Source organism: Lygodium microphyllum, chromosome 24 (genome assembly GCF_053477565.2).
Source record: "Lygodium microphyllum isolate KBCC chromosome 24, Lygodium_microphyllum_v1.1.10, whole genome shotgun sequence".
In the NCBI taxonomy this organism is placed as follows: Eukaryota; Viridiplantae; Streptophyta; class Polypodiopsida; order Schizaeales; family Lygodiaceae; genus Lygodium; species Lygodium microphyllum.
This window is the reverse complement of record NC_141158.1, coordinates 46,000,394-46,022,945: the sequence shown is the minus strand read 5'-3', so window position 1 is coordinate 46,022,945 and position 22,552 is coordinate 46,000,394. Positions and strand designations below refer to the sequence as shown.

The 22,552-nt window shown below is 41.5% G+C and overlaps 2 protein-coding genes and 1 pseudogene across 2 annotated transcripts; 1 reads left to right on the top strand and 2 right to left on the bottom strand.

Annotated features, from left to right (window-relative positions):
• Positions 1-232: 232 nt before the first annotated feature.
• Positions 233-1,503, bottom strand: LOC148015041 (RNA pseudouridine synthase 7-like). The gene is given in 4 exon segments (XM_087665164.1): positions 233-412; positions 509-625; positions 810-1,275; positions 1,277-1,503. Coding segments are annotated over 4 exon segments (990 nt in total).
• A 7,442-nt stretch (positions 1,504-8,945) lies between these two features.
• On the bottom strand, positions 8,946-10,216 carry LOC148015040 (RNA pseudouridine synthase 7-like). The gene is given in 4 exon segments (XM_087665163.1): positions 8,946-9,125; positions 9,222-9,338; positions 9,523-9,988; positions 9,990-10,216. Coding segments are annotated over 4 exon segments (990 nt in total).
• Positions 10,217-20,463: 10,247 nt separating this feature from the next.
• Positions 20,464-21,642, top strand: LOC148015039 (uncharacterized; annotated as a pseudogene).
• The last annotated feature ends 910 nt before the right edge of the window (positions 21,643-22,552 follow it).

The window sequence follows — 22,552 nt, the reverse complement described above, 5'->3', positions numbered from 1 at the left end:
CCAGTGCTGTAACCAGGATAATGGCAAAAACTGAGAGGATGATGATTAAAGCCAACTTAAGCTGACCCTGTACCATAGGTAGATACTCCTAATTCAGTATACGGGCCCTCTCAGAGATGCAGAAGCACTTTATAGTTGATTAATGCCACTGCACTATATAGTATCAACCAACTTTCAAAAGCATGAGAGTAGTTTCCACTAGTAGGTGGTGAATTTGCTCATCTTCATTGAATCAAGCTAATGATTCCTTAAGTGTTTCACCTTCCTGAAGATAAAAAATGAGAGCATTCTTCTCCCCAACACTGGTAGCTTTTTTATCAAGACCGTAGGCAATGGCAGCAGCAGTAGGCTCGTTAATGATCCGCATGACATTCAGACCAGAGATGACTTCAGCGTCCTTTGTAGCTTGCCTCTATGAGTCATTGAAGTAGGCAGACACTGTAACGACAGCATTTTTGACGGTGCTTCCCAGGTAAGCCTCTGCAATTTCTTTCATCTTTGTCAGCACCATAGATGAGATCTCTTCTGCGGCGAATTCCTTGACCTCACCCTTGTACTGCACAGAGATCATAGGCTTATCGCTAGGGCCAGCAAAGACCTTGAAAGGCCACAATTTGATGTCGCTCTGGACGGAAGCGTCAGTGTACCGTCAGCCAGTTAGACGCTTGGCATCGAAGACAGTGTTGGTGAGGTTCATGGCGACCTGGTTCTTGGCAGCATCACCGATGAGGCGTTCAGTGTCAGTGAAGGCAACCTATGAAGGCGTGGTGCGGTTGCCTTGGGCTCAGCAGTGTATGGGCCGTGTGTACCTCACGAACGGCACCCATATCCTCCTCCCTTCTCTGATAAGTCTGCCCCTTTGGTCTTCTCGTCCCATTTTTCTCTAATTGAATTTCTCGCTCCTCAATTGTGCTTCTTCCCTCTTTAGCATCATAGATCACAGGCACAGTCACTTCTACCTCTTTATCTGTAAAGGCACCCTGCACCTTTGCAACATAGACTTTCTTCACTGTCCCAGATTCTATCTCTTCGCGAAAGCGATCGGCTGTGTGAGCATTCCTTGCAAGAATAAGCAGACCAGACACCAGGCGATCAAGGCGATGGATTGGATAAAGAAGTCCAAGCTGATGCTCCACCTGTAAAATTCCAAGGACGAAGTTCTTCCGATATTGTCCAGAAGCATAAACAGGGACAGAAGGCGGTTTGCAGATAGTCATCACATCTGATCCCAACTCTAGAATGTCCACTGAGCCAGCAGTCACAGGTGGCTCATGCATAGTATTAACGGGGTCTCTGCCTAAACGCGTTTGCAAAAAGATCAACAATGGTCTTCATATCCCATCTCTGTTTCACATGAGCTATATACTCCAAGTAGTATGGCCTTCCAACCCCCTTGCCGTTGTGGAAGATGAAGTCTACCAAGCGATAGGAGTCTCCCCGATTTAGAGCTCTCTTCTTCCCCTTTAGCATTGCTCCCTCTCCTTTCGCCACACAGCCCGCCATTTTTGCCCTTTTCAAAAATATCCTCCTCCCTGAATAGACTAGCTTTATTTTCATTAGAACTTCTTGCCTTTTGGATCACTAGAGAACATGTGCTTCACACGTCTTTAGGTGTTAGTAAAGATTAGGGTGATGACAATACATATCATCCCATTATTCCACATATCTCAGTCCAGAGAATTCTCATAGCTTAGACTTGCTTGGGGCTGTGCAGAGGGCAGTACCAGGAACACAGCCTCCTAGAACAATAATAGAGATGCATCACCATGATAATTCACCAATACAACCCAGCCCTCTCTTACAGTGTCAATGAGCTTGCATACACCATGACCTTTGCCTCAGCTCTTGCCTCACGAGAACAATAAAAATTAGCCCTGTTTACAAGAGCAGAAGATTTAGGAGTCCATTCCTAATGATTTCTTGGATCCAAAGTGCAGGAAATATATACATTGGCTGCGGATTACTAAAATGCATCACACAAACAATAAATCACACGCAGAAATTGACACAAATGCACAACAAAAGAAATGGAGGTGTATACGACTCGGATGCGCAGCAACACGACATCCACCCCCTCTAAACCTGCGCATCCTCCGTATGTGCCAACTATCCAGGATCATTCAAGTCCACAAACAGGTCAAGTCCATCTTTTGATTCTAGTAGACCTGTTTCTCCATCGGCTTCATCATCTATGTCTTCTGTCTCATCAGCTTCTCTTTCTCCTATCTGTTCTTCTTCTGTCAATGCTTCAAGTGCATATTTGTCATCTTCTCTTCTCTTGAAAATCTTGACTCGTTTTCCAGCAATAGGCACCCTCAATACTGTTCCATCTAATTCAGCCAGCTCATAGGTACCATTGTCAAAAACCTTTTTCACTTCATACGGTCCAAACCATCTTTGAACCATTTTTCTCATGCTACTATGCTGATTTTCTAGACTACTGTCATAGACTAGAACCCAATCTCCTTCTTTTATGGCTCTAGGCCTCAAGTGATGCCTTAAATCAAACCTGTCCTTATTTCTGAGACGGGCTGCCTTCAAACGGTCAACGGCTAGCTGCACATCTTCTGCCCTTCTCTCTAGTTGACGAATCCGAAGGGTTAACAGCTCTTCCCTTAATAAATTCTCATGCCAAGGAAGAACACTCCAAGTGAGAGCACAAATTTCAGTAGGCATGACAGGTTTTTGCCCATACATCAACTCCGCAGGCATGTATCCAGTAGTCACACTATGTGTAGAGCGATCAGCCCACAATGCAAAAGGAAGTAATCTCGGCCAATCTCCAATCCGACCTCTACAAGCTTTTGCCAATGCTTTAACTATTGGCGAATGTCCTCTTTCACTTTTGCCATTTCCCTCTGGATTATAGGCAGTAGTAAGAGCCAATTTAATCCCAAGCCGTGAGAAGAATTCTCTAGCTTCATCAGCATCTAGCTCTCCACGATCAGCTGTAATCTTGCCTATACATCCATACCTGCAAAATATTTCTTCCAATAAGAATTTACATACTGTAGTGGTGGTCTTCGTCCGCAACGGTCTACCTTCAACATAGTTTGTAAGATCCTCCCTAGCCAGGACAAGATATCTCATCTGCCAAAGTCCCACTGGCAAAGTAACCAAGTCTACCACCCACTTGTAATGCATACATAGTGGATAAGTCGGATGCAGCTCATCACGATGTCGCACTAAAGAGTAAAGCTGGCAGTCCCTGCAAGTTTCCACAAAATGAGAAACATCTTTATACATCCCTTTCCACCAGTATCTTCCTTTGATTTTCTCATAGGTAGCCCACACACCTCTATGTCCAGCCCATGAGCTCTCATGAAACTCTCGCATAATCTGTACCGGCATCGCTACATCACAAACTACTCTCAAGGGCAAGCCTCCTCTCTTCTTTGGATGCTTCCAAAGAAAACCATGTTTCAAGAAATACCCATAAGCCTTCCTTCTGATTTTCTTGAATTCATCATCTGTCCAATCAGCTCTTCGAGTCAATGAACTTAGATATTGTCCAATTTGCAGCCATTCATCAACATAAAGTTCTTCAATAAAGGCTTCAACAGTAGATACATGACAATCATGAATAAGGACAGAAGCAGCAAACTCTGTCTCATCATCTTCTGCAAGCATTGACTCCTCATCCTCATATCTCGCTCTAGAAAGCATGTCTGCAACTGGATTATCTTTCCCTGCTATGTGTCGAAATTCTGGATTCAATGATTTGATATAGGCAATCCACCGAAGCATCGCTATATCTGGAGTCGAGCAACTAGTAATCATGCCAAGCAAAGGCAAACAATCTGTTTCCACAATAACTGAAGCTCCAATAAAATATCCTTTGTCACACTTCAGAGCAGTGACTACTCCCCACAACTCTCTTTTAATCTGCGGATATCTCCTTTGTCGCTCATTAAGAACTTTAGCTCCAAAGCGGATTGCATACCTATTTCCATCAGCATCATCCTGTCCCACAGCCCAACCTATGCCAATAGGGCTGGTATCAACTGTCAACATGATCGGCCGTCCACATTGATAATCCGCCCTGCGTAAAGTAGGAGCTGATTGCAACAGCTTCTTGAGCTTACGCATGGCTTTTGAATGCTTCTCATCCCAATGAAATTTCTGCCCCTTTCGAAGCAGCTGATAGAGAACATCTGCAATATGAGCAAAATGAGGAATCCAAATCATGTAAAATACACAAGCTCCCACAAATCTCCGCACCTCTGAAGTAGTTGAGCAATACTCTGCAATCCTGTTTATGGCATCCACCTTTGTAGGAGAAGGCTTTCTACCATAATATCCAACCATATGCCCAACTATGATGACTTCATTAACAGCAAAGACAGATTTCAGCCCTGAAAGTGTCAAATTTACTTCCTCTAATCGTGTCAAAATTTGCTCACAAGCAATCAAGTGGTCAGCCACAAACTGTCTACATCCACGCAAATCAAGACTTTCATTCTTTTCTTCTTCTGCACATCCCTTAATAGGCACATCATCTAGAAAAGGCATGGTATACTGCGGAATATAGTCTCGAAGAACTCTATGCATAGCATTCATCATATGAGCAACTGAGTTTGTAGCACCTTGAGGTAAGGTACACATCCTCACAAGACCAATAGGTGTCCGCATAGTAGTAATATCCCTGCTTTCCAAGGCAAGCTGAAACTGATCATAACCTGAATACAAGTCACCTAGTGAATAGATGGCTCATCCTGCAAAAGCCTCAGCAAATTCATCCACAACTGGACCTGTACCCACATTCATGATTGTCACTTTGTTCACGGGTTGCATATCCTGAATAAATCTCAAAGTACCATTCTTCTTTGGAACAGTAAACCACCTGTTAGAATAGGGTGCAGAAGAGGGTTCCAAAATCCCCATTTTAATCTTCTCATTCAGCAACTCTATCAGCTTTGGCAAGTGTGCTTTAGGCATAGGTATAGGACGTATATTCCATGGTACATGAGGAACAGTGAAGATGACCATAGGTGCAACCAATTCGGGGCTAATGCAGCCAATTTCATGTGGAAAGAAAGCAAATGCCTTACCATGACGTCCAAGCATCTCTCTAAAACATTCTTTTTCCACTGGAAGCAAAAAATCCTCATTTCCAATCTTCAATTCTGCAAGAGTTTCAGCTGTAAACTTATGTCCAATATTTGCAGGATCCCTCAACATAGGCTGCTTCATAGCTTTTTCAATCTGTTCATCACTATCAGAAGGAAGCGGGCCTGCAACCGGCTTAACCTTCTTATCAACTGTTTTATATTTTGTGTCAACCTTGGCATCATTCAAGCACTCTTTCCTTTGCTGCAATTTCTGCAAATTTTCAGCATCTTTCAACTCTGTTGGCTGAAAAATTTCAGCCTTTAGCTCTATGGACTGCATGGGTGCAGTCTGAAACTCTGTATGCAGAAATTTTTCTGCATTCAACTCTGTTGGCTGAATGAATTCAGCCCTCGGCTCTATGGACTGCATAGATGCATCCTGAAACTCTGTATGCAGAAATTTTTCTACATTCAACTCTGTTGGCTGAATGGATTCAGCCCTCTGCAGTTCTATTAGCTGATCAAGATCAGCCATAAATTCAGTTTGCTGAGTTTTCTCAGCCTCTAACTCTGTTTGCAGCATAAAACCAGAAATTTCCTGAAACATATCCAAGGTTTGCACAGGTATGATCTTTGAACCCTTGCATACATCAGTTTTCAGCATTGCTCTCATCTCAAACAATGTATCTGCATAAGACATCCCTTCATACAATCCATCCACATGCTCTTCTGCTTGCAAAATTCATGCATTCTTCAACTCTTTCTCCTTACGACCAATGTACTGCCTGGCAGCTCTAGGCAAATCTGAAATTTTCTGATAACTTACTGAACTATCTGAAGTAAACCCAACAAAGTTATTGGAGAAAGACTGGCTGCCAGGAGGCGAGATCTCCTCTTTTCTCCGCTCCGTACCACTGGCGTCTCGCAAGACAGCGGTACCTAATGAAAATCCAACTCCTTCGCAGGTAGTGGTGCCTCACGCAAGGAGTCCCTGTTTCTCGGATGATTTACCCCAACAGTCATAAACTGAACAGCTCGCATACCATCTTTACTGCGTATCCGCGCATAAGCTGATCCGTCATCCATCACTTTTGTTTCCATTCTTGCTTCTGTAATGAAAGGCTGTCCAAGAATAATTGGATAAGAGCATGAATCCTGAACAAAGCAATGATAATCCTCTTCAACATTACCAATAGAAATTCTGATACTCGGACAAGCAGCATACATATCACCAGAAGTATTATTGGCGGCTCTCATGCGCCAGCCATGCTCTGCATCCATAGGCCACTTGCCACTCTCATAAACACCTCGAGCAATAAGATTAATTTCAGAACCATGATCAACTAAAGCAATCAAGGGAATTTGTTTCTCTCCAATCCTTACCACTGTCTCAGTGGTTGCTCTAGCCCAATGACTTCGTGAAAAATGGCTGCGAGGAATGAGAATAGGGGACTCATCATCTTCATACTGCATAGGCTGCACTATTTTCTCCAATTACGGATTAACAGAAGCATTCTCAACCATCACTGCATCATCATGCTCTTCTCCAAGAGCTCCATGCCACAATCCCTATAAAGCAGGTCCTTCCATCGCATGTCGTTTCCTCCGCAAAAGATCCTGCATCTGATCCTGTATTTCTCTTCTAGCAATCCCAAGAGCCTCTCCAACAGTAAAAGTGACTTCACTATTCAAAATTCTTTCATGAAAAATCTTACTCATATCCGTTTGCATATCAAGGTCTGACAAGAGCTTGAATCCTGGCTCTTTTCTTGGTTGCCTCTTTTCTTTCTGCTTATCTCCCATTGGTTGATCAGAATCTGTTTGAGCTGGAGAATTTGACATAGGTGGAGCTGTAACAGGTGGTGAAACAAAGTCACCCCCTCTAGTCTTTTTGGAGGAACTAGGACCCTCCTCATCTCTTCTTCTCTTTTCTTCAACCATGGCATCTAAACCCTGCGTTTTAGCCATATAAGCAAAAATAGAATACCTGTCAATAGGAGAATCCCATCCTGTTTCTCCTCGGATGCTAGAGCCCACACAAGTCATAGTAGAAGTTTGAACTTTCCCTCTTCTCGCTATCTCCAAGGCAGAAGACCATAAAGCAGAGTCTCCATCAGATTTCTGCTCTAGCTGGACTCCAAAAGCTGAAGCATCTCCTCTAACACTCACATAGGCTGATCGCGCAGCCATATCATCAACAAGCTTCTTCATACCTCCCTTACCAAAGTTCGTGTCAAGAGGAGCACCAGTCTCTGTCAGCCATATCTTCCCATCTTGTCCCCATAACACTACATTCTTCTTACGTGCTTCCTGAAAAGCATCACAATCTCTGCAGTGTTGGTGCTCTGTACTATCACACCAAATACATCGACGCCCTTTTCTTTGACCAGCTGGAAAAGCAGTCACTGGAGCTGGTGCTACAGCAGGTACTGACATAAGTTGCTCCTTTAACTTACCAACTTCAGCTTTGACTGCTTCAATCGTCAAATCCGCCAAGCCTTTAATAACATCATCTACAGATAAGGGCACTGGAGCAGCAGGAACTGGTGGATTCGCAACAGGAGGAGTAGGCTTAGGCAAAGAAATTGCAGCAGGGGTAGAAGAAGAAGTCTCCAAAGATTTTTCAGGAACTAATCCTGTATTACGATGCAATCTAACTCTCCTGCGCTGCTTCTTGACAAGAGCATTCACAGCATCAATGACATGTCTCCAATCAGTCTTTAAACCTGAATCAGTAGCTTGATCTTCCAAAAGATCATCCAACTTTTCCTGTAAATCAGCATCTGCAGCTTGCAAAAATAACTCCACTTTTTGCATCTCCAAAGCTTGCTGTTCAGTCCCATCCAACTGATCATAACGGCTTTCAAACTCTCGCAGAAGAGCGGTAACAGAAAGTCCCTTATTAGGCATAGAAACCCATGCTAAAAAATTTCTGCGAATCATAAGACCTGTATCCTCCAGGAAATATTCATCTTTTAATGCCTTTTTAAATTCATCCCAACCTGCATGTGCCTCTTGAATTTCTGCAATTCGACCTTCAAGAGCGCGCACCACGATCCGCAAGAAGTAGCGGCTCCAAACATCTTGAGAAACTCCAAAAAACTTCATCTTTTCTTCATACAAATGCATGTAAGTTGACACTTGCTGGCCATTAAACTGCTTCATCTCCTGTTGGACAGCTTTCAAGGCATCCATAGCATCACTGTCTCGTTTTGCATGAACTTGCTGTTGCATATACATGGTAAATGACTAAAACAGGTTCTTCATGACATTATCATCTGTCATCTCTTCTTGCGAGTCTCCCATCTTGCTGATGACACAGCACTTTCACGTCGGGTTCACCAGAAATGTCAAAGAGTTCGTGCAAGAGCTGCAGAACACGGGGTTCAAGGTACAACAATGGAAGAGACTAACAAGAAGAAAATTGAATTGTTGATGCCAAAATACACTATCTTTCTTGTCAAAATGAGTTACATGAAGCTCATGCTCCGAAAAATCTGAACATATTCAGTTTCCTGTTTGTGAAGAGAACTTTGCAAAGAATGCATCTAGAACCATATCCATAACCATTATAAGAGCTAGGAGTATTAAAGAAGGCTGAAGTTCCGTAGTCCAGATTGACATACAAGTAAGATCCTAGAAGTAAAATCTGATTCATGTACCCAGTGCTGTAACCAGGATAATGGCAAAAACTGAGAGGATGATGATTAAAGCCAACTTAAGCTGACCCTGTACCATAGGTAGATACTCCTAATTCAGTATACGGGCCCTCTCAGAGATGTAGAAGCACTTTATAGTTGATTAATGCCCCTGCACTATATAGTATCAACCAACTTTCAAAAGCATGAGAGTAGTTTCCACTAGTAGGTGGTGAATTTGCTCATCTTCATTGAATCAAGCTAATGATTCCTTAAGTGTTTCACCTTCCTGAAGATAAAAAATGAGAGCATTCTTCTCCCCAACACTGGTAGCTTTTTTATCAAGACCATAGGCAATGGCAGCAGCAGTAGGCTCGTTAATGATCCGCATGACATTCAGACCAGAGATGACTTCAGCGTCCTTTGTAGCTTGCCTCTATGAGTCATTGAAGTAGGCAGACACTGTAACGACAGCATTTTTGACGGTGCTTCCCAGGTAAGCCTTTGCAATTTCTTTCATCTTTGTCAGCACCATAGATGAGATCTCTTCTGCGGCGAATTCCTTGACCTCACCCTTGTACTGCACAGAGATCATAGGCTTATCGCTAGGGCCAGCAAAGACCTTGAAAGGCCACAATTTGATGTCGCTCTGGACGGAAGCGTCAGTGTACCGTCAGCCAGTTAGACGCTTGGCATCGAAGACAGTGTTGGTGAGGTTCATGGCGACCTGGTTCTTGGCAGCATCACCGATGAGGCGTTCAGTGTCAGTGAAGGCAACGTATGAAGGCGTGGTGCGGTTGCCTTGGGCTCAGCAGTGTATGGGCCGTGTGTACCTCACGAACGGCACCCATATCCTCCTCCCTTCTCTGATAAGTCTGCCCCTTTGGTCTTCTCGTCCCATTTTTCTCTAATTGAATTTCTCGCTCCTCAATTGTGCTTCTTCCCTCTTTAGCATCATAGATCACAGGCATAGTCACTTCTACCTCTTTATCTGTAAAGGCACCCTGCACCTTTGCAACATAGACTTTCTTCACTGTCCCAGATTCTATCTCTTGGCGAAAGCGATCGGCTGTGTGAGCATTCCTTCCAAGAATAAGCAGACCAGACACCAGGCGATCAAGGCGATGGATTGGATAAAGAAGTCCAAGCTGATGCTCCACCTGTAAAATTCCAAGGACGGAGTTCTTCCGATATTGTCCACAAGCATAAACAGGGACAGAAGGCGGTTTGCAGACAGTCACCACATCTGATCCCAACTCTAGAATGTCCACTGAGCCAGCAGTCACAGGTGGCTCATGCATAGTATTAACGGGGTCTCTGCCTAAACTCGTTTGCAAAAAGATCAACAATGGTCTTCATATCCCATCTCTGTTTCACATGAGCTATATACTCCAAGTAGTATGGCCTTCCAACCCCCTTGCCGTTGTGGAAGATGAAGTCTACCAAGCGATAGGAGTCTCCCCGATTTAGAGCTCTCTTCTTCCCCTTTAGCATTGCTCCCTCTCCTTTCGCCACACAGCCCGCCATTTTTTCCCTTTTCAAAAATATCCTCCTCCCTGAATAGACTAGCTTTATTTTCATTAGAACTTCTTGCCTTTTGGATCACTAGAGAACATGTGCTTCACACGTCTTTAGGTGTTAGTAAAGATTAGGGTGATGACAATACATATCATCCCATTATTCCACATATCTCAGTCCAGAGAATTCTCATAGCTTAGACTTGCTTGGGGCTGTGCAGAGGGCAGTACCAGGAACACAGCCTCCTAGAACAATAATAGAGATGCATCACCATGATAATTCACCAATACAACCCAGCCCTCTCTTACAGTGTCAATGAGCTTGCATACACCATGACCTTTGCCTCAGCTCTTGCCTCACGAAAACAATAAAAATTAGCCCTGTTTACAAGAGCAGAAGATTTAGGAGTCCATTCCTAATGATTTCTTGGATCCAAAGTGCAGGAAATATATACATTGGCTGCGGATTACTAAAATGCATCACACAAACAATAAATCACACGCAGAAATTGACACAAATGCACAACAAAAGAAATGGAGGTGTATACGACTCGGATGCGCAGCAACACGACAGCGTGTATGCCTCGTTTCTGTTGTAGTGATGATGGGGCTGATCTTGTAGTCATGCATGTTGATCATACTTGTTATGTATGCTTTTGGAGAACTTTGATGAATCTTTGTATACATGAGAGTATTTACAAATTGGTCGTTATTTGAGTACCATGTCTAGACACGATGGATGGATTGATGCGGACCTCAAGAATATCAAAAGAGAAGCTTATGGTTTCTTCTTGTGGACTGGACTACTTTGGAAGCATCCATGGAAGTGAGGATGACAGCCATTTAGAGTTGTATGTGACAAAGCTTCACATGTGCGAATCATGAAAGAGTTTCATGAAAGTCTTTGGACTGGACATCGAGTTGTTTGGGCAACCTATGAGAAGACTGGAGAGCGCTACTAGTGGAGAGGCATTTACAGAGGTATCTCACAGTTTGTTGAGACATGCACTGATTGTCAGTTGTTTTCTTTAGTGAGGCATAGAGATAAGCTTTACCCTACTTACTGGGTATATATTCACTACAAGTGGGTTCTTAATTTGATTACTATGGCTGTTGGATTGTGGCAAATGTGTTACATTGTTTTTGGCACAAGAGGATCTCATAAATCAAGTGGAAGGAAGAGCATTGAGAACAAAAACTACTTCAGTGGTCTCTAAGTTTGTGTTGGAGGATGTTATTTGCAAGTATGGATGCGTTGGGAAAATTACTGTAGATAGAGGTGAGCTGGATGCTGATGAGGTTAGGGTGTTTTCTCTTGACTTGGAATTCAACTTGCTTTGACTTTATCATATAATCCAAAAGGTAACGAGAAGAGTGAAAGAGGCCATCTGCCAATTGTGAAAGCCCTGGCCAAAGCATGGGGTGGATGAATATATGCCAGCTGAGTTGATGTATGGGAAAAAACCAATCATGCCTACAGAGACTTGCACACTCACTTGCAGTGCTTTACCATTGCAACTAGATGAGATGACTAAACAAGATCTTTTGGCTCTTCCTATTCGTCAATTGGAGAGGAGAACTGAAGATATTGAGAGGGATATTTAGAATCTCAAAGAGGCTAGAATTTGAAGAAAAGAAAGATTTGATAGTAGACAGATTGAGACCTAAAGAGATTAAGCAGAGAGATTGGGTGTTGGTCTATGACAATAGTCTCTAGACAACTAGTACAATGCTATTCGCAAGGTTTCGAGACGATGGTGTGGGCCTTATTTGGTACAATATGTCCATGACAATGCTACGTATTCCTTAGCAAAGCTTGATGGTATAGCCTTGCAGATTCTCATTGCAGGAAAGAAAATCAAATTATTCAAGAGAAGAGATGAGGCAGCCAATGTAGTTGAGGAGTTGGATGATGAGTTTTATGATGGACTTGAGCCACGACTTGAGCCATGAGATGATGTTGATGAGGATGTGGATATTGCAAATGATTCTGCAGATGATGAGAAGATTATGTTGATCATAGAGCTTGGTGATGATGAGAATGGGTAGGTGTGGCCCACTCGGAGGATGTGCAGGCTTGGAGGCAACGGATGTTGTGACGCTATGCATCCACCACTGCAAACTTGAGGGCGGAGTTTTTTTCCATGAATTTGATCTCATTAGTCAGTGTCACTAGGAATTTTTATTTCATTGTGTGTCTTTTTGTTTGCATTTTGCATAATGTACAAGCACATGTAGTTAGGCTCGGCACATTTTCTACAGTGCATTCATAATTTTTGTGTGGAGGTATTGACTGATTGATTGCATCACATACATTTTTCAAATTGCATAAATGATTGGACATGAAGTTCTATTTCATAGCCTATTCTTGCTCGAGCACATTGCATGATAAACAAGTTCATATGAAGAGAATTCGAAGACTCCAAGGTGTGTACTCCATAATGGAATTTATGGAATGTAAACGCCCCGAACAACGTAGTATGCTTAACAATTATGATATTCGCTTGTTTTCAAGATTTAATATAAAAGAGAATGAACACTTAAAGCTAAAAATGAAAATTACTCACAAAATTATAGCCATGAAAATGTAAAAGTAATGGAGACAAGATTGATGGTTGAAGATGGGCAACCCCCCTCGAAGGAATGTATTTCTGCTCAACCCAAGTCCCTTAGGGAAGAGCTCAGTTACAATCAACCTGAGAGTGAGAAGAAGTAATTCTCACTCTCACAAGATCATGCAAAGATGTACAAACACACATGCATTATCTATTATGCAATGATAAGAACTGATTTCTTTACAATATGAGAGAAGAAAAAGGGAAATTCAGCCTTTCTCCATCGTTGATCAGCAGTACATGGATAGGGCTTACTTCTTGTAGCTAAAATGGAAGAAAGAGCTCGAGAAGGAGGTACTGTAATGAATTTACAGGCTTGCTGACTTGTAAAAAAAACAGTGATAGAAGAGGGAATATGGAGGAATTTGATAATGGAGAAGTGGGGGATGATGATGGGGATGGATGGGGCCAGTTTCTGGCTATCTGTGGGTGCTGTTCATGAGTTTACAACAAAGAAAAATGATGATGAATGAAGAAAAACGAGCTCTTATTTATAGGAGAGGGGAGAGCTAGTACAAAAGGGGAAAGTGGAGTAGCACAAGACAAGTGTCCAGCCACATGTCATGAGATGTGACAAGTGGTGGGACACTTGGAAACTTGTGTGACAAGTGTCTTGACACTTGTCTCTTCTCTATGGCCTTCCTTTTTGGGTTGAATACTGTCAAGAATAGAAACAACCAAATTTAGTAAGCATAGTCAGAGTACAGAACTTACTATTTTTAGAATGACATCCCTATTTTTTAGGACTAGCATTTTTAGGCTAATTCGAGGCTCCTAAAATTTAGGGACCTCCTAAAATTTAGGGATCTCCTAAAATTTAGGGACCCCCCCAATATGGGTATCATATGAAAGCTTTTTCCGTGTACATCGCAAAAATAGTATCCGAATCTTCATGTGACTTTCCTATGAAAAGAAATGTGCATTTCAAGCTTTCAGCCCACACATGCACATTATACAAGCATTTCATGATCATGCCATCTTGTTGATTGTAACTGTCTGTTCTGGTGGATCTAGCCCACACTTCAAGGCATCAATCCTTTCTATGTGCGAGTCTAACCCTGATATGCGTGAGTTCTAGTCACAGGTGCCCAATCGGGTCATATAGGTGGAAGTGTGAACTATCTTTTCTCTAACCCACCGCGTGGATCCACCATAACCTGTGACCACTCATCAGTGGCCAGCTCCAATGCACTTTTCTTTATATCTAATTAGTGCAAAAGGAAATAAATTTAATAAATCATTATATAGACAAATTAATGAAAAAGGATACAAATTCTGTTTCTATAGAGTTGTGACAGCCCTCTGGCTTTTATTCAGCTGTCCTCAGCTGAAAAGCTTCTTGATATTGCTCTAGAATATTTGGGTAATCCTTCATGAATTTTTCATCTACCCACTGTGCATTTGTTGTGGGTAGATTCTTGAATTTTAGTAAGAATTTTCGTGTCACAAGGCCACTTCTCGTGGTTCGATCCTTGAGAAACAAAATCTTTTCAGGTTCCAAGAGTTGCTCTGTTTCTTCAACTTCTGGGGGATCTTCAGTAATGGGTTCCTTTGGTTCTGGTCCTATGTAAGGTTTTAGCAAACTTACATGAAAAGCATTGTGTATTTTCCAATGAGTAGGAAGCTCAAGTCGATAAGAAACTTCATGTATTTTCTCAATCACTTTGAAGGGTCCAAAGTATCTACTGGAGAGCTTTGGAAAAGATGAATTTTGACCAGAACCTTGTTTGAGCCTGCTTTTATCAAACTTTAGCAAGACATATTGACCTTTTTCAAAAGCCAAATGTCTTCTTCGTTTATCTGCTTGCTTCTTTTGTCGCTCTTGGGCCACTTTGATAGTGGCTCGAACTTGATCCATTGTTGTTTTTAAATCTGAAGCAAACTCATCAGCAGCAAAAATCTTATCTTTAGTGCGAATAATTGGAGGAGGAATCACTTTACCCTGTACTATTTCATTTGGAGCTTTCCCTGTGGATGAGTGCACTGTATTGTTGTAAGCAAACTCCAATAATGGAAGATATTTCTCCCATTGTGACTTATGTTCACTAACATAAGCTTTCAACATATCCAAAAGAGTGAGATTCATCACCTCTGTTTGGCCGTCAGTTTGAGGATGAAAAGCTGAAGAGAACTTTAAAGTGGTTCCCAAATTCTCAAATAAAGCACGCCAAAAGTTACTTGTGAATTTGGAGTCTCTATCTGAAATGATCTCAGAAGGCATACCATGTAATCTGAAGATATGTTGAATGAAAAGTCTTGCAGCTTGTGAGGATTTCAATGTTTTATGACATGGAATAAAATGTGATTGTTTGCTGAATCTATCAGTTATGACCCAAATCATATCATGACCTTGAGGTGTTCTTGGAATACCTGAGATGAAATCCATTGTGATAGATTCCCATGGATCTTTGGGCACTGGAAGAGGTTGCAACAATCCTGGAATGTTCTGCCTATCATATTTGGATTTTTGGCATACCAGACAAGCCTCAATGAAGTTATGTGTATCTTTTCGTAATGTTGGCCAATAAAAGTAGTGCTCAATTGCACTTAGAGTGGCTGCCCTCCCTCTATGCCCTGCATAAGGGGGTTCATGACTTTCTTTAAGCACCTTTTGTCGAACAGGAAGAGTGACACAAAGGCGATTGTTCATGAGAAGGTAACCGTCTTTGATGGAATAATCTGGATGAGAATCTCCTTGCTGTAAATTTGACCAAATTGCTGCAAAATCAGTACCTTCATCATAAGTATTCTTCATCGTTTGAAAATCTTCATGATGAGCCACTGTAATAGTTGCAATGCGAGGCACTCTAGAAAGTGCATCAGCAACTACATTTTGTTTCCCTGGAGTGTACATAATTTGAAAATGAAACATAGACAAGAAATTTTCCCATCTTGCATGTTTCTCCTGCAAATGCTTTTGAGTCTTGAAATACTTCAAGCTTTGATGATCGGTTTTAATAAGGAATTCATTGCCTAAAAGATAATGTTTCCATATCTTTAAAGCATGAACCACTGCTAAGAGCTCCTTTTCATAAATGTCATACCTTTTCTCTACATCATTTAGACGGCGGCTTTCAAAGGCTACGGCATGGCCTTCTTGATTTAGCACTGCACCAATACAATCACCGCAAGCATCTGCTTCCACCACAAATGGTTTTACCAGATCTGGAATGATAAGAACAGGTCCAGAAGTAAGAGCTGCTTTCAGCCTTGTGAAGGCTGCCTTCTCTTTTTCCTTCCATTGGAAAGAGATCTTCTTCTTTGTAAGGTCATGAAGTGGAGAAGCCATATGTGCAAAATGCTTGATGAAGCGGCGGTAATAAGAACATAAGCCAAGAAACGATCGCACCTCATGTACATCACGAAGATGAGGCCATTCTTGGATTATCCTAATCTTTTCAGGATCCATCTGAATCCCTTCAGAAGTGATGACATGCCCAAGGTAATTTATTTTATGCATGAAAAATTCACTCTTTTTACCATTTACCAAGAGTTGATTTTGTTGTAGTAATTGTAGAACAATTTCCAAGTGTTGATGATGCTCCTCTTCATTCTTGCTAAAGACAAGAATATCATCAAAGAAAGTACCGACATATTGTCGATGCTCTCTAAAGATGCGCTCCATCATTCGATTAAAGGTGGCTGGTGCATTGGTTAATCCGAAAGGAACCACCAAGAATTCATAAAGACCGTATGAAGTGCGGAAAGCAGTTTTGTGTACATCTTGTGGTATTACCCTAATTTGATGATAACCACTCTTTAGATCAATGCGGCTGAAAACCTTTGAGCCTCCTAGACGATCCAAAATGTCGTCAATTCTGGGAATAGGAAACCGATTCTTCACAGTGATTTTGTTGAGGGCTCGATAATCAATGCACATCTTGAATGTGCCATCTTTCTTTTGAACAAGAAGAACGGATGAACAAAATGGTGAGCTACTTGGCCTAATTAGCCCACGGTTGAGTAGGTCTTCGACTTGCTTTCTGATTTCTTCTTGTTGAGGACGGCTCACATGGTATGGTGCTATATTAGGAGGAGAACTGCCCGGGATAATATCAATATGATGGTCTTCTGGCCTTTCTGGGGGAAGCTGATAAGGAAGATCTTCCGAAAAACAATCTTTATACTTTTCCAAGAGCTGAAGTTGCTCTTGGTTTTTAGCATTCATATTATCTTTTACATCAGTGACATAAAACAGACAACATTGAACACAATCCTTAATTGCTCTAGAGACTTGCATATGGCTTACCATAGGTATGGTGTCTCCAGAAACTCCAGCTTGGATCTCGTACTTCTTGCCTTTGTTGGTGAGTTCTACCTTCTTTTTCTGAGAGAAAATGGTTGAATCTACTCTATGATTCCAGGGCATGCCAAGAATCACATCGCAACCATCAAGGTCTCCGATACAGAAGGTATCTTCGTCACTGTAGCCTTGAATTTGAAACTTGAGCTTGCCAATGTAGGGTATCACAGTCTTCACTGTGTCACCTTCATCAGCATTCAAAGCTTGGCGAAATTCTGCCGGAGTGTCCATCTCTTCATTCTTTAATCCAAGCTCTTTAGCTAATTGCAAGGAAATAATATTTTCATTTGCCCCAAGATCTATCAAGAATAGTGCTTGCTTACCTTGCAACTGTCCCCAAGCTTTTAATAATTTGCGCGTCTCTGGAGTGTGAGTTGTGTTTGCAACTACATCACTAATAGCATTGATTTTCACTGGCGACTTAGGCTTGTTGTCAGAAACCTTGCTTTGTCCCTTGTTTGAACATTGCTTCGCTATGTGGCCTGTTTGTCCACATTTAAAGCACTTCCCTTCTTTCATGAAGCGTTGCTTTTCTTCTTCGGAAAGCTGCTTTGCTTGTGGGTATAGATTGGAGCGAAATTGAGGAGCATTAGGAGGTGCATAGGGCTTCATCTTCTTTTGATTTGATGGCTGCTTTTGCCACTGTTTTTGTCCTTCATTTGGGGCTCAATACTCCTCATCATCAGCTACTCTCTTCTTATCATTCTTTTGGAATGATTTGTTACCATTGTGCTCCATTTCCCATGTCTCAGCATGGTCAATGAGTTCCCTGAGACTAGAACAATGATAATGATTAAGAGCAGTACGAAGTTTAAAATGCAAACCTCCTTGAAACTTCCTAAGCTTTTCCGAACTGCTGATCTTCTTGAAATGTTGGACCTTCAAAAGTAGCTCCCAAAATCTCTTGGTATAGTCACCAAGTGACTCATTTTTCCTTTGCCAAAGCCGATCCCATTCCATTTTTACATCTCTTTTGAAATGAACAGGAAGAAATTGGCTTTGTATCAGGCGAACAAAGGACCGCCATGATTTTGGGGCAGCATGATCATATTCCAACCCCGTCCACCAAGTATGGGCTAAGTCGGTAAAATGTAAAGCTGCAAACTTAATCTTTTCTTTTTCTTTATACTTGTCATGACCATACAAAATTTGAAATTGACGAATAAACTTCAGAAGAAGATCAGGATTTCGGGAACCATCATACATACTGAACTTGATCTTCTTTTCAAGTTGAGATAGTGACTTAGTCTTCTTCTTCTTCTTATGCCTTCGTCCATGCTCGGATCTTGAGGTTGAAGATGATGAAGTGCTTGATGGGGATGAAGATGGAGACGAGGGTGAAGAATGTCGACGCCTTTGACGATGATGAGGTCTTCCACGAGAAGGGTGTGACTCTTCATTACTAGAAGAGGATCCATCAGAATAGGCGCCAGATGACTTTGAAGAAGAGGATGAGCTTCGACGCGATCTCTTTCTTTGTCTTGAAGTAGAATGGGACTGCCTCTTAGAAGTAGTTGGACTTCTTGATCGGCTCCTTTCATTGGTATGGCTTTGTCTCCTTGAAGTAGAGGGGCTTCTTTCCTTGAATTCTTTGGGATTCTCAACTTTTTCTAGTTTGAGAAGTTGCTCACGAATTTGCTGATTCTCCTCTCTAAGACTTTGAATGGCTTGAAGGATAGCACTCGATTGATCCATTGAGATTAAAGAAAAAAAATATGCTCAAGCACTCAATGCAAGGGCTGAAAACAAACAAAATTATAGTTGTAAGCACTACTAGTGTTGGGGGTAAGGACCGAGCCAAAGCTCTGATACCACTGTAAACGCCCCGAACAACGTAGTATGCTTAACAATTATGATATTCGCTTGTTTTCAAGATTTAATATAAAAGAGAATGAACACTTAAAGCTAAAAATGAAAATTACTCACAAAATTATAGCCATGAAAATGTAAAAGTAATGGAGACAAGATTGAGGGTTGAAGATGGGCAACCCCCCCCCTCCCCCCCCCCGAAGGAATGTATTTCTGCTCAACCCAAGTCCCTTAGGGAAGAGCTCAGTTACAATCAACCTGAGAGTGAGAAGAAGTAATTCTCACTCTCACAAGATCATGCAAAGATGTACAAACACACATGCATTATCTATTATGCAATGATAAGAACTGATTTCTTTACAATATGAGAAAAGAAAAAGGGAAATTCAGCCTTTCTCCATCGTTGATCAGCAGTACATGGATAGGGCTTACTTCTTGTAGCTAAAATGGAAGAAAGAGCTCGAGAAGGAGGTGCTGTAATGAATTTACAGGCTTGCTGACTTGTAAAAAAAAAACAGTGATAGAAGAGGGAATATGGAGGAATTTGATAATGGAGAAGTGGGGGATGATGATGGGGATGGATGGGGCCAGTTTCTGGCTATCTGTGGGTGCTGTTCATGAGTTTACAGCAAAGAAAAATGATGATGAATGAAGAAAAACGAGCTCTTATTTATAGGAGAGGGGAGAGCTAGTACAAAAGGGGAAAGTGGAGTAGCACAAGACAAGTGTCCAGCCACATGTCATGAGATGTGACAAGTGGTGGGACACTTGGAAACTTGTGTGACAAGTGTCTTGACACTTGTCTCTTCTCTATGGCCTTCCTTTTTGGGTTGAATACTGTCAAGAATAGAAACAATCAAATTTAGTAAGCATAGTCAGAGTACAGAACTTACTATTTTTAGAATGACATCCCTATTTTTTAGGACTAGCATTTTTAGGCTAATTCGAGGCTCCTAAAATTTAGGGACCTCCTAAAATTTAGGGATCTCCTAAAATTTAGGGACCCCCCCAATATGGGTATCATATGAAAGCTTTTTCCGTGTACATCGCAAAAATGGTATTCGAATCTTCATGTGACTTTCCTATGCAAAGAAATGTGCATTTCAAGCTTTCAGCCCACACATGCACATTATACAAGCATTTCATGATCATGCCATCTTGTTGATTGTAACTGTCTGTTCTGGTGGATCTAGCCCACACTTCAAGGCATCAATCCTTTCTATGTGCGAGTCTAACCCTGATATGCGTGAGTTCTAGTCACAGGTGCCCAATCGGGTCATATAGGTGGAAGTGTGAACTATCTTTTCTCTAACCCACCGCGTGGATCCACCATAACCTGTGACCACTCATTAGTGGCCAGCTCCAATGCACTTTTCTTTATATCTAATTAGTGCAAAAGGAAATAAATTTAATAAATCATTATATAGACAAATTAATGAAAAAGGATACAAATTCTGTTTCTATAGAGTTGTGACATGGAAGGAGGTATACAAACCATTATGGATATTCAAGCGATGGTGAGATTCAGTAATGGCACAACATAGTGAAGTGGAGATACTTGAGATGTCAGAATACTATTTGGATGAGAAGTTTGAAGACATTGAGGAACTTTGATTAAACTAAATTGAACTTTGAATCGTGTTTGTCATTATTCTAGAGGTACTAAACTAGAAAGCATCGGCTAGAGCTTTTTCCAAAGCTACAAGATGACATCAACTTTGATGCTTATTTACATATAGTCTTCTTCAAATGGACTACAAATGCAATCAAGCAAATAATAAGTACATGCACCAGTGGTAGATTTGAAGCTTCTTGTAACAACTTTGCTTCAATCAATGCACGAAACTCTTCAAGAATTGCTTCAAAACTATTGCAGATGGGCAGAAAAATAGAACTGTCTTGAAACTAAAGAGACATGATTGGAGTTCTTGTGTGGAAGCAAGTGTGGCATGTCTCCTGTTCAAGTGGTACATCATGGTGTTCAGTGTGATAACTATGGTGTGTACCCAATTGAAGGACCTTGGCTCAAGTCTATGAAGATGCACAACTACTTTTTGTACCTTCCTAAGTGAAGTGCATGTGAATGAGTGGAGGGTTGAATGACAAAGAAATCAACCATATATTTGTTCATGTTAGTAGATCTTGTAGCAGATGCCATACTTTAGGCCCCCTAGTGGATGTGATCATATATTTGTTTTTCCAAGTGGAGTTGGTGATCATTTGTCTAAAGATTGGGTGGTATCCTTGCATTGGTCCATTTTTCTTACACCCCAGGGATACCAAACACACAAGTGTGGAACAAGTGCTTTTCATACTTGAAAAGATATCATTATCCTTGGAAATGTTGATGAGACAATATCCTTGGTTGTATCTGCATCAGATGTTTTGGTCCGACCATTACCCCAGTCACAAATGAAGTTTATCGCAAATTTTCTTGGACGTGCATAAGGAAAAATCGGGAGACTTAAGCTCATAGAGCTTGCTAAGAGGTTTCCAGATTAGTTAAAAGCCCTCGAAGTGGCATTTAGTGGCTCCATGAAATTAGGTAGAAGAGACTATTTTAAGCATCTTCGCAATGCTAAATTTTGGTTTGCTCCACGAAGAGAATTATCTTGGACCCTTTAGTTCAATGAATCATTTTTTATTGTCAAAATCCACCAGTTCTTATTGAAGTCGAAGTTGACGGAATTTTTAAACGCAGCAATTTAGCCTGTGAGCGATGGCGATGACATTCAGTTGAATATTGCAAGGGTGGCTGATGTATATAGAAGGTATATTAATTCACGTATACTGGATTTCTTCAGCAGCCATGGTATCGTGGAAGGGAATTGTTTTTGGACACCCCGTATGTCTTCATGCACAATCGTCAGTGGCTTGTTGAGGTTCCAATCTGCTTCTGGAAGAATGAACTATTCCTTGAGAGCCGTGAAGAATGAACTATTCCTTGAGAGCCGTGAAGAATGAACTATTCCCATAGGCTAATAATGATTGAAGAAAATGTGGTGGCAAATAATTCGTCGGCCAACACTAGGCGACAAAATTCAGATGTGACAGAGATATAGCCTACTGAACGGAGATGACGGCTATAAATCGCAGGCAAAAAAGATGCTTTGACACGCGGACAGACATGGTGAAGTCAACAGCCATCGAATCCTTACAGAGAAGTGCAAGGGCAAGGCAGGTCGAGAATGAGGCTTTGAAGTCAGAGATTCAAACTTTGAAGTCTAATGATGAAGACTGCGTTGACCGCAGAAGGGCAATACAACGACCAAGATTTGTGAACGCAGGGGGTGGCGAAAAGCTTAATGTTTAAGCTTTTGAGGAAGAGATTTGAGAAAAGCTTGAAAGCTAAAAGCCTTTAAAGGCTTTTAAGTTTCTTCAAACATGGGAAGAAAAAGCTAAGGCTTAAAACACCTTAGTTTTTGAATAACCAAAAAGCACAATGTCTTGAGGTTGAGCATTGAGCCATAGTATACGATGCATATTGAGCAATCAGTAGTGCTCCACAACCAACATTAGTACCACATAACCTAATTTGAGGCTACAAATCAAAAGGTAATCAAGTGTGGTAGCAAGAGGCTATTGAGCTCTAATGGCCTAGAAGTGATGAAGCTCGGGA